Here is a 13,372-nt window from a genome sequence, read left to right on the forward strand (position 1 = left end):
TTAACTTTTTTTTTTAGCCCATGAATTTATTCTTCACACCACGAAGTTCATTACCAGAATATATCCTAGAGCAATAAGAGCAAACTCTTCTAATTTTAATCCTCAAGAATTTTGGAATGTAGGTTGTCAAATGGGTATGTTATGTAGGATATTTAGCTTTTTGCAGAAATAAGATAACATGAATTTTGTAAATTAATGAAAGTTTCTTGAAAAGAGCTTATTATGAAGATTTTTTTTTTTGGCTCTGAGTCCTGAGTGTTTTGCAGTCAGGCAATAATAATGAATTATTATTTTCAAGAATTGAAGTTATTCCTAACGGTGCTGTGGAGGGTAAATCTACAATAGATGAGAGCTGGGGGCATGGAAGTTAAATTCATGAACAGTTAGCATGGGAAGTGTAGGAAAGGAAAAAGGAAACCCAAATAGATGTAAGAGGAGAGTGAAGATCAAGTCCTCTGTCTGAAAATTTTGCTAAGGGCCTCTTCAAATTAAGTGACCTCTTTACCTTTTGTACTTTATGCCAATTTCTGCATTTATAGTTGAAAGATGAAAGAGATCATATAGCTTTGTTATTTGTCCTTACCAGACTGTACCTGGCATAAAGCACTGGTGTTAACCAGTCAGGAAGTGCCACGTGTTAATCCATCTGCTACTGGATTGTGGCAGGGCCTGTAGGTTTGCGGGGTGGGGAGAGCAGGGCCAGGATGGTGGTGGCGGGGTGCTGGGAGGGTGGTACTGCACACAGTGGCTATTCACCAGCTTATATAGAGGTATTTCTACATTTGAACATCATTATTGCTCTGCCTCTTTCTCATTTTGTCCTCAAGTGATTTTGGACCTGAAAATTCATGATCTGGATGGTCTTCCCTTCCAGCATTTAATGTACTGATTTTCTTTATTCTCATATTTCCTGGGTGTTATCTGATATGTACAATGCTATTGTATGATGTCTACTGTGCACCATTTTGACTCAACTCTATAAAATAGACAGATTAAATTTTGAAACTCACCTTCATATAGACATGCCAGGAGGAAATGCTTATTAAAACATGAGTTATTGGCTAATGGGGCTTGCTCTTAAAATGTTTGAAGATATGTAATCCATGATTAGGCTTTAGTAAATCTACTAACTGTGTTTCTTTAGCCATACCCTCTATTTTCCTGACAATATCAAAATACTTTTTTCTCACAGTGGCCTTAAATTTCCAGACCCCTGGTCTGCCGATGGACCTTCAAAACGGGAAATTTTTGGATAATGGCAGTTCTGGATATATTTTGAAACCACGATTTCTAAGAGATATTGAAACAAAGTTTAATCCAAATGGAGTACTAGAAAACAATAATCCAGTTACACTTACGATAAGGGTAAGATGAATGACTTTTTTTTCTGTTTAGGTTATTATAAAAGCTAGATAGTACACATTAATATTTTGAATTTTATTGATTTCCTTTAATGCCTTTTAAGTTTATGCTGATCTTTGTGGGTATTATAGGTGAGTGGTATTTTAACATCCTTCCATATTTGAAAAATATCTTTCTGTTATCTTTGAATGAATGGTTACCAGCCCGTGAATAGAAATATTGAGGCTAAAACCTTCTCTCCAAAGTTTTCATTTTATAATCCCATTGTCCTTAGGCATTTAATGTTGTGATAGAGGAGTCTGAGTTCAGCCCACCAATTACGTTGTGGATATACTGCTTTTTTCTTTCTTTAAGGAATTTTACTGGGAAATTCTAGGAGCTATTTGATTTTCATTAGTCTCCAGAACTAGACTTTTGTAGTTCAGGATTTTTTCTCCTTATGTCTCTGAATATCCCTTGAATACTTAGAAACCAAAAGTATTCATATGCTTTCCTTGAGTGTCTTCCTTCATGTTTATTAATTTCTGTCAACTCTATCACTTTCCTGTATCCTCTGCGTTCCATTTCCCTCTGTATTTGATTTTGTTCTCTACTGCTTCTAATGTAGATGTGAATTTTTCACCTGCGTCATTAGTTCCTCCCCAAATTTTTATTTGCCTCATATAGCTTCCTTTTTATCTCTACCAGCACCCTTCCCCCAACTACTATCTTTTTTTAAATTCCAATCACAATTTATTTTATTTTTATTTATTTTTTTATTATTAGTTTCAGGTGTACAGAGCAATGCAATAGTTATCCTTTTCACCCTCACAAAGTAACAACTCCCCTCCCCCCATCCACTGCCATCCCAACCCCCATGTCATACTTAGCTATTACAATTCCATTGACTCTATTCCCACACTCTACTCCACATCCCGTGACTATATGTATATATAATTGTAGTTGACATACAATATTATTCAACATCAGCTTCAGAAATACAGTGCGGTGGTCAGGCCTCTATACTGTCTATGCAGTGGTCTCCTTAACAAGGCATGAGTCCAACTGGCCCCCTAAAAAATCTTTACAACATTATTGATTATATTCCCCAGACTGTCTTTTCTATCCCTGAGGCCATATTGTAGTTACCAATTTGTATTGTCTCGTCCCTTCCCCTCCCCCAACTACTATCTTATTATTCCATCTCTCTTTTGTTTTATTATATCCGTGCCCTGTATAATTTCATAGCAAAAGTAGTTGTCTAAAATGTATTGTGTCCCATAAATACATTTCAAAAGCTTTCTTATTCTTCTATAACCTAAGTGCCATTTTTGTTTCCTTTTTTTTTAATGTCACCGAATCTTTGGAAAATCCCTAGCTTTTTCTCTTTACTTAATTATAAACAATTCTATTTTAGATTGTATCTGCACCTGTTGTTTGCAAATAAATGGGGTGAGTTTGTTCTTTTTGGATCTCTCTGTATTTAACTAGTTGCTTCTAGAATCACATGAACCATCTCAGATTCTATTCTGAAATTTTGGTACTTTTATTGGTATTCCTGGTGAGTCTCATTGTGTCTCCCGTTATGACTGAGTGTAGCTCTGCTGGCTGTGCTGGTTGATGAGAGAGCCCCCTGCTCCTGTCGCCTGGCTCTCAGAGGGCAGGAAACGCTAGAACCTCCAGACTGCACTTCTCCCACAACCCATCCCATCTTTGCTCCTTCCTCTACTGTCTTAAAAGCCACAGTGGATTTGGGGGACCACTTTCATCCACTTCAGGACCTAGACATTTGTTTCCAGCTGAAAATGGGAGGAAGTTTAAGAGCTACTTTCCAGAGGTTAATGCAGGAAGAGAGTACTGCAAAGATGAATGGGACAAAAATGATTCTGGCCACTGTAGGAAGTAGTGCCAGCGAGGTACGTAGCTGATGCTTTTCCTGGTTATTAAGCATTTTTTTTACTCTAAAATAGGAGCATATAGTGAATATGTAGAAATTGTCTACAGAAATGGGTACAGCCCCAATCAATTAAAAACTAGTCTAGTTGTTCTAGTGAGAGGAAGAGAGGAATCAGCCACCTTTTAAGATCCCTTCCTACTCCATACAAATCTCCTTGCTATGCTTCTGGGCTTTTCTTTCTCCTTTTCCCCTCTACCTCCTAAACAATTCTTACTTTCTTTTTTTATTTTTATTTATTTTTTTGGCTTAGGGTTAGGGACAGGATTAGGGTTAGGGTTAGTGTTAAAGACAGGGTTAGGGTTAGAGTTAGGGACAGGGTCTGGGCTAGTGTTAGGGTTAGGGTTAGAGAGAGGGTTAGAATTAGGGTTAGAGACAGGGTTATGGTCAGGGTTAGGGTTAGGGACAGGGTTCAGGTTAGGGTTAGGGACAGAGTTAGGATTAGGGTAAGGGTTAGGGACAGGGCTAGGGTTTGGGAAAAGGTTAGAGATAGGGTTAGGGTTAGGGTTAGGGTTAGGAATGGGGTTATGGTTATGATTAAGTTAGGGTTAGGTTTAGGGTTAAGGTTAGGGATACGGTAGGGTTAGGGTTAGGGACAAGGTTAGGGTTGCAAGTCTTACTTTCATTTGTTGGGTTCATCTTTCTCTACCTTTGCTAAAATATTTACGAGTATGTTGCCTAAGACTTTTTCTTAATCCTTATTTAGAACTTAATATTCTCCTTGTGTCCTTTTATACATATTCATAGTTTCAACCACCAATAATACTCAAAACTTTAATCTGGCCTCATTTTGGGAGTATAGAAGCACATTTTGAATAGCCTACTTAGCATCCCTACCTATTTAATTACTGTTCCACCAAACTAAAAATATTAAATCCTGAATGTCCCTTTCTAGTCAAATATACTTCTGTTTTATTTAAATCTCAATGAATTGAGACGAAATCATTGACTCAACTCAGGATAGAAAACTGGGAGCCATTCTTCTCTTCCCCATGTCCTTCACGTCCCAAATCCAGTCCATCTCCAACTTCTGTGGATCCTCCTCCTGCATGTCTTCCTTATCCATTCCCTTGGTTTGATGTCTTTTGTTGCAGTCCTTTTTGAGGAGTTTCTTACCTGTCATCACATCTAATCCTTTGGCTTTCTAAGGGATTTTCAGGTAACCTGTCTCAATCTTCCTGATTCATCTTTCAAAATTTACCAGAGAGCTTTTGCTACAATTCTAAACTTACACCTTCTTAATATTTACTGTGTCACCTGATTGCTTTCTTAGTCAGGCCTTGGCTTACTTCTCTAGCCCCATCTTTCACCACTTCCAGTCTTTCACCTTAGTCTGTAATCAGAGGGAAGCCTTTTCTGTCCATGATGATACCTCCATGTATTGCATATGCTGTTTTCGTTGATTGGACTATTCTTCCATCTTTCACTGCCTATTTTGTCCTGACTGATTTTTCAAGATTTAAGAGCCATTTCTTGTTGGAAGCTTATTACTATGCTTAATTGTGCTTTGTTGTATAGTTTTCTTCTGTTTTTCAATAACACTTTATGCATGTGTATATTATGGTACTTACCACATTGTATCATAATTGTTTATTTACTTGTAATTCTTGTCATTCTCCCTATTTGTCTGAGGATCTTTTAAGGATAAGGACTATGTTTTGTTTGATCCTTATCCACAGGTCCTGACACAAAGTGTATGCTCAATAGATGTTGGTTAATTGAATGGATGGTTTCTTTTTCAAGTTGAGAATATTAAAGAGAACATACATGCTCTTTAATTGAGAAAGTGAAGATGGAAGATAGCTAGTATGCACAGATGTTTACAAATGCCATCTGTTTGTATTATGCGGGGGGGGGGGGTCTCATGTAGGGGTATCAGTGGCATGGTGTAAAATAGACCAGGTTAATGATTTTCCCAGAAAGTTGCTACTGTAGCCATGTGCGTCTTTCCCTCTTGCTTTGATCATACTAGGGAGCTTTGTGATTGTATTATGATTTGCACAAATTGTGGAGGGCATGATTTGGGATTCAAAAGACCTGGTTTTATAGCTTTCTTATGCCCTTGATGATGCCATTCAACATTTTTGGTTTATTCCTTGTCACCTGCAAACTAAGAGTTTTGAATTATGTCAGCTATTTTCAAGCTTATAAAAACTATGAAACCATTTTTTAAGCTCCAAATCTCATGCATAAGGCCAACAGATGAAATAGAGCTACTCTAGTTAACAACCGAAGGTTTTCTGTTTGACATCCATCCTCTGCAGTTGTTCCTTGGAGGGTTTTGGGAATCAGAGTGTACAAATTATTTGAAGAATAATCTCTAAATTATTCTTCAGTTCTCACATTTAATTATTATTATTTATTTAGTTAGACTTTTTTCTTTTTTGTCATGAGGTGCACTAAAGGAGAACCTTTCCATATTGGTAAAGGTCTATTACCTGAGGAGCTGACATTCATCTGGTGGGGTCTGGTATTGGTGTACTAGTTATTTATGACCAATGTTCTTTCTAATTACCCTAATGTCTAATTTCACTGATTGATCAATGCCCATTTCATACTGGTTGTTAAATATTTGCACAGTCATTCTGGATTCTAGCTAATGCAGTAATGTGTGGATGTAGAAAAGGAAAACATTACATATTGATACATTCTTGGTTTTTTTCCTTTTCATTCTTTTTCTTTTCAAACTTAATTTTTTATTTGTTCCTCTTTGGTACAATCTTCAGAGCTTGAAATCATGCCTCAAGTTTTATGTTAGTACATTTTATAAATTAGTACACTTCAAATATTGATTTTTGTTCAAACTTTTTTCTTTAAAATAAAAACAAACCTTTGTTTCAACAATTAGCTTGACTAATAAAAGGCTAAGTAAAATTATCATTAATTACTTAGTTGAGCACTTTTCTGATACCCAGTACCTAATATGCATATGTAATAATTGATTTTGTGAGACTCAGGTTACTTGTGATAATATAGGTAATAATGGATACTGTAAAATTTTGTGATAAATTATCTAAATGTATAAATTATACTAGCAAATGCTATCTAGGAAATTATGTGATTCCTTCTCTTACATTTCAGAAGTAGTTTTCATATTGTTTCTTATTTTTTTGCTGTATATATACAATATGAATTTGAAACTAGTTCATGGTACCAGAGTAGCTCAGCCTGAGTTACAGTATAAGGTAATCATAACAATGCCTTTAAACAATACTTTTTAACAATCATAACAAATACTTGTAAAATAAAAACACACGTTGAACCATTAACTTTGGACAATATGGTTTCTATTATAAACACATATCAGTAAAATGGAATAATTTAGACATGTCCCTGGTATTCATCTATTGAATCTTGAGGATAAAAGAGTTAAAATTTAAGTTTTGCATTTTCCACTTTCAAATTTTTTAGGGAAACTGACTTATAATCTATCATTTTTTGAATACATATTTATTTTTAAATTAAGTGGTGATGGAGTTTGATATTCTGTGAAATTCTTGTATTTAAATATTTTTGCACAGCTCATCAGTGGAATCCAGTTGCCTCCCAGTAATCTTTCATCATCTAACAAAGCTGACACATCAGTGAGTATAGGAATTTTTGGTGTTGCAAATGATGAAGTGAAACAGCAGACTCGTGTAATTAAAAGAAATGGTGAGCTCCTAATATATTTCATTGAACTTGTACTAGACTTCTTTTTGGAAAGCTTACAAATTATATATTGATAGAGTTTTGATACATATTTATTATTCATAAAGCAAAGATTTTGCATATCTTCAAGATGAAAAATGTGTTATGCAGCAAAAAACAATTTGATAATGATTTAATGCATTATTTAGATGTATTTTCAGATTACAGATACAAAAATTTCACAGCCTGAAACATTAATACTTTTTTCCACTTTTTCCTCATTTTTATGTTTTCCCCAGTATCACTGAATTAAGAGAGACATTTTGATGGCTGCAAATCTACTTAGCTTCTAGCCTCAGTGTAAAATAAAGAATTTATGATTATTCTGATACAGCATGTTACACATTTTTACTTCACTACTTGAATTATTTTAGATGAAGTTCTGTGGCTTCTGACTCAGGCCAAGGATGCCATAGAAACCTACTCATACAATGTTTGGATTCATTTTTGCCAGAAGGGAAATATAAAAGGGAAAGAAATGACTTTGGTCAGATTTTCAGTGTTCCAGCATCCCATGGTATTTTATGTAATACAGTACTGACCTTGTCATTTCTTCTCTGAGGTTGAAATCATTAAGGAAATTAGAACAGTACAGATTCCTGGAATAACCCTTAGTCAACTTGGAGGAAATCTTGAAACTGATCCTTGAGTCTAGAATCTTCTTTGAGTGGATATTCCCAAAGTATATTGGACCCCATTTCTGAGTCTAGCAATATGCTCCAGGCTAAATGGGACTGACAGAGAAGCAGGTGAAGTTTTATTAGTCTTTTTCTTCTTGGGTGGTAACCCTCTTTAGTTTTCACCAGCTGCCCAGTACTCCTCTAGCATGACCGCTTGTGCAAAAGGCATGGAAAAAAAGATTTGGGAAGTTGTGCTACCTCCTCCTATGTTATCAATGGGAAAGGATATTGGTGATGACTTACTGCCTTAATTGATATCCCTTAGAGCTGAAGGTACATTACAATGGCAGTGTCTGCGAATGGTAACTGCTAATATCAGGAAGCTTTTTGTAATCTATCTCTCACTCTCTCTGTCCTCTTACTTGAATCTTTGTGGCTAAGTGCACAGAACATCGATTCAATGCATCCCTTATAGTACTAGGATGTTCCCTGGGTTTTATGGGAATATCCCTGCAGAAATTCAGTTTGGTTCACCCAGCATTACGGAGCCCATTATTAAAAACGTGGTGGTAAGTATCAAGAAGCTTAATATCTTGGTTTATTAAATGTATTATTTTGTATGTCCCAACTAACTCTATTGTAGGTAGTTTACAGTTCAGTATGGGAGATAAGATATGAGTAAAACTAGTATGATAAAGAGTTATCAGTGCTTTAAGGAAAGTACAAAGAATTGTAGTAGAAGGGGCAAATTTGGAGATAGTTGTAGAATGAATAGAATTTTTAAATTTTTTTATATATTTTTTTTATACAAAGATTGGGGATAAGAGCATTGAAGGCAAAAGGAGTAATATGAGTGCCAAAACATGGAGAAGACAAAATTCAAACATGCTAGGGAAAAGTAAAGTCAAGATGAGTGGAATACAGGTTACTTCAGAAATATTAGTGTGAGATAAAATAAGAAAGTTATATTGGGGATGGTCATGGATAATCGTGAAAGCCATGATAAGATGTAGGAGCTTTCTTTTCTATAGAAAATGAATAAGGTTAAAATTTTTAATCAGGGATATAACACTAACAGAATTGAGCTTTAGGGAGACTGTTGCTGCAGATTAGATAAAAAGTATATGAGAGGGAAATGAGAAATACAAAATTGAGTTAGGATATGATTTCACAGAGGATGTAGAAGTCAGGTTATAAAGAAGAATTGTGGCATCAGAAAATAAATGGAGGATGTGTGTGAGGTAGACTATCAAGAGTAAAAGTTTAGGTAGTTGGACAAAAGGGGTTCTAAGGCAGCTTAGCTTCTAGGGTAATGGCAATGAAAGATGTGAGAGTCTGGGAGGAAGAAGATCATTTTTGGATAAGGTGTAAAAGTAATTCTTTATTTTTGGTTATGCTAGGGAAAATTATATTTGGACTATCAAATTTGGTATTCTGTTTTACTTTTTTGGACAACTAAGGGACTGTCTCGTAATATATATGATTGTGTGTGTGTGTGTGTGTGTGAAAGAGAGAGAGAGAGAGAGAGAGAGAGAGAGAGAGAGAGAGAGAGAGAGAGAGATTATAGAGGGTTTATAGTTAAGTGGTGTTGAAAGAGGTAGGTAGAATAAATCAGTATAAGAATTTTGTGCAGATATTTTGCAGTGTCTGTGAAGAATTGACTCTTATACCTGCCCCTGTACTCCGTGGAATTCTCTTCTTAGGGCAAGGTAACACTGTCATTATTCCAGCATGGCTCAAATTAGTTTTATGTATTTGTGGACATAGACTGGATTATTGTCCAGTAAATGTACACTTGTGAACACAGAGACACCACAGAAAACATAGATAAAGTATACGTAATTAACCACAAATTCTTCAGTGTTTCTAGAAATGTAATTCAAAGAACAAAAGCAAAAAAAAAAAGAGCAAAAGCTATTGACACAGAATGCATAGCATTTCCTTTGTCCATGAAAACCGATGTATATTATGTCTCTCTAAACCTTTGAGTCTTTATTAAGTACATTTTATTTTATCTGGATGTGAATTTCTGGATTCCATTAAATTATGCTTCAATATTGGATGGTTTCCATTACATTGTGACACAATTTGGATTACTTGTTTGACAATAGATTGTTGTTTGGATGATCTATTTTGCTAGAGACCTAAATTACTCATCAACTTTGGACTTTAGAAAGCACTTAGTCAAAAGAAAGGTCAAGAGCTGACTTTAGAGCACTCATGATCTAGTTTTCAGTCCAACAGCTATCCATGGAGCTCTGCCCATAATAGGACCTGGTATAAAAAATGATGTTACTTATTTATGTCTCAACTTCTTTGTTAATGAAATGCCTAAACACAGCAGCCATATTGCATACTGATGAGACATTTCTGCTCTGAAATCAGACTCCATTTATTTGAATTCCTATGCCCCCACTTAATGGCTGTGTATGTGAAACCCTTAAGAAGTTATATAGCATCTTCCTGGCTCAGTTTTTTCATCTGTAAATGTGGATAGTTAATAACCTTGATGTGGTTGTTGTGAGGTTTAAATGATATTAATCTACTTAAAGTTCTTAGAACACTACCCAGCAGTAGGAAACACCCAACAAATATTGTTATTGTCATTATTATTTTCTCAATGGGTGCATTAAAAATTGAAGTGCTCTAAAACATAAGATATTATTATTCAAGTATTGAAAAGAAAAATTTTGGAGAACAGGTATTATTCCTTTTCTAGAAATAATGTCTGTGACTCTTTGGTACTATCTATTTCTTTATGTTTCAGCTTTTAGTCCAAGATGGGATGAAACATTCACATTTATTATTCAGGTACCAGAATTGGCATTGATACGCTTTGTTGTGGAAAATCAAAGTATGATAACCGGAAATGAATTTCTTGGGCAATATACTTTACCAGTTCTATGCATGAGTAAAGGTAATATTCCTAAAAATAAAATGATTGTGCTGATGTTTAAATATAACTTGAGTTTACCAGAGACATACTTTGATATAACAAATAGTCCTATCCAGGACAGCCAGATGTGAAGGAAATTTTATGTATTGACACATGTTTTCTCTTAACAGAATGATAGAAATACAGAATGGGAGATTGGGGTGTGGGATCTCTAGGAAGATTGATTTGGCAAACTTGGCATGTATGAACATTTCTTTACTTGGATCATAGCTTTTTTGTTTCATTTAAGAATAGTCACGACTATCATAAAGAAATGAAGGATGGCAATGAAAGAGGAGGGAGAGCCAGTGACTTGTTCTTCCCACCTGAGGAGATGAGACTGGGAGCCCAAGACTGTTCTTTCTCGACTGTCTCGAGGGCTGCATTTATGTTGTAGTTACCTCGCAGGGTGATTTACGCTGAACTCCCAATTACCTCGTCTCAGTCTGTTTCCTTTTCTAACACCACCTGAGATAGACCTAGGAAACAGAGTCTGAAGCACAAGGGTGGTGGCAAAATTTGGAGATGCTGCACTTGAAGGAAAAGCGTGAGCTGTGTCTTCAGTTACTCAGTAGAAGGTCAGAAGAGAAACTTAAATATTTCAGTTTTGTGGAAAATTAACATACAAGACAAATGGAACTATACAGTCATAGTTTTTAATGCACGCTTAGTAAAGATATATTTTTTTCTCGGTAGCACTCTAAGACCACTGATGGTTAATTTATTTTGATTGTTCTAATTAGATATGATTCCCTTTGCAGGTTACCGTCGCGTTCCTCTGTTTTCCAAAGCTGGGCAGAGTCTCGAGCCAGCTTCACTGTTTATTTATGTTTGGTATGTCAGATAGCAGCTAATAGTACCTGTCAGCAATACATTGCAATAAAACAGCCAAAATAAATGTTCGTATCTGTTTTCCTTTTTTTAAACATAGAGCAAAATGACTATTTACAAAAAGGGAAATATCGAGCGAAATCACGTGTAAATATGCAAAACAGGGCAGTTGAAGAAAAGAAAAGAGAAATTTCAGAGGATCCTGACTCAGTGTGGCATTTCTGTCAGTCAGTTTCTGACACCCCTATGCTGCGGAGGCTGCTCTTTCACCTGGTTGTATCACTTTTAATTAGCAGAATTTACAACCTTTTAAAATATGTCTGATTGTATAAAATACTCATATGTTGGCAAATATTTGGTGGTATAAAAGAAATGTGAAATCTGAGTGTCTTACCTTTTAAACACCCACTATTGCATATTGTAGTGGGAAGGAATTAGATTTCAGGTATTATATTTTGGGTCCTTTTATATTTTAGATAGCAATTAGCCCCTACATTCTCTTGCTAATTCTTAAATGCTATGCACTGGATTTGGTACCCTGTTATTATACAGATATCTTTATGCATGCCTATGAAATTGATTTGTATTCTAACTGTATTCAGACTCCATATCTATAAAAGAGATCTACTGTGTGGATTTACATGCTTGGATCTCTGAATGGATTTGGCAACATTTCTGAATCTGTACTAAATGTACTTTGAAGATTGCCTCTTGATCAGTGATGAGATTTCTGTACTGTTTCATATGCTGAGCTTCTCACCATCAGCAGGATTTTGCTTTACTAAATGTCATATAGAAAAGAATGTGGTTCCTTAGTAACCATTCTTCAAAAAACCAGGCTTATCAATACTTATTGTCTATTGTATGGCAGTGAGGTAAAAGCACCTGCACAATTTTTGACAAATTAGGCAGTCCTCATAGGTATTTGTTGATATTAAATCTAAACTTATAACTAAAATAAGAAAAAATGACTATTTGAGATGTACACTAATGCATTAGCTCTCGATGGCTAGAAAAGTACAAAGTAACTCCTCTACCATGTTTTACTATTACTGTAGTTGACCCTCAGGCCTAAATATTCAAAATAAAAATGCCCCTGGGAATAAAAATATTCAAACTGTAAGTAGTGTGAAATGTCTCAAGTTACTCAGCGCATAATCATTCAGATCCTACCTCCTGGGCTCTCTGTATCTAAAGCCAGGGTACACTTTTCTCAGTAGAGATGCACAGCCAGTTCTCAGAGGGGTGCTTCCATTTTGCCAGACTATGGGAGGGTCTTATTTACATCATCTCTTGTTCAGCCCATTGATCCAAGGCTTTGATTTTCTCTAACCTCCTGAAATCTTTTGAAGCTCTGGGATTCTATGAGATTTAAAGACTTTTTCAGAGAGTTTTGCAGGACAGTTCATTAATTCTGGTGCAAGATAAACTTTTTTTTCCTCATTTGTACCAAAAATATTTGAAATAAGGGAAAACGAGTATACATTTTCTTTTCTCACCCTTTCTTCAGTTATCAGTAAAAGCTCAGTAACTTTGAAGGCCAACGCTTTCATTTTTTTTTTAGACATTCCACTTTAAATTAGAAACATAAATTTGAAAGGAAACATTAGATTATTTTATTTTCTGTCCAATAATCTGTGATGTCTTTAAACATCTCTGGTTCACTTCTTGTGTGCATTATTTACCATTTACCCTTTAAGTTGAACAGGTATCATCATCGTCATCATTATTATTATTTTCTCATAGGAACTTTTAACAGATGCTACCCATAGAAACTCTGTAGTCAGGGAATGTTCTTACATTGGAGAAGATTTGGAATGGTGTAAGAAGCCAGATTTAATTTGTGTTTTCTATGCATAATTCACATGTAGGAAAAAATAGTGTTGATGAGTGGAAGAAAATGGAAGAAAGGGCTAAATGAACCACTGGGACATGGCAACAAAAGACCTCTTAACTTTTAAACTCTCAGTTTAAATGGCAGTTACTCCAGAAAGCCAGCAT

The 13,372-nt window shown here is 35.4% G+C and overlaps 1 protein-coding gene across 1 annotated transcript in view; it reads left to right on the forward strand.

Moving 5' to 3' along the window:
* Positions 1 to 11,420, forward strand: part of PLCZ1 (phospholipase C zeta 1) — a 33,452-nt gene extending 22,032 nt beyond the window's left edge. Inside the window, exons 7-11 of the mRNA XM_019623620.1 lie at positions 18 to 134; positions 1,193 to 1,365; positions 6,817 to 6,949; positions 10,373 to 10,522; positions 11,302 to 11,420. Of these exons, the coding sequence (XP_019479165.1) occupies positions 18 to 134; positions 1,193 to 1,365; positions 6,817 to 6,949; positions 10,373 to 10,522; positions 11,302 to 11,387 (659 nt within the window). The 3' untranslated portion in view covers positions 11,388 to 11,420. The remainder of the gene's footprint in view (positions 1 to 17; positions 135 to 1,192; positions 1,366 to 6,816; positions 6,950 to 10,372; positions 10,523 to 11,301) is intronic.
* Positions 11,421 to 13,372: the final 1,952 nt, after the last annotated feature.

This window comes from Hipposideros armiger, unplaced genomic scaffold (assembly GCF_001890085.2).
Source record: "Hipposideros armiger isolate ML-2016 unplaced genomic scaffold, ASM189008v1 scaffold_554, whole genome shotgun sequence".
Lineage (NCBI taxonomy): Eukaryota > Metazoa > Chordata > Mammalia > Chiroptera > Hipposideridae > Hipposideros > Hipposideros armiger.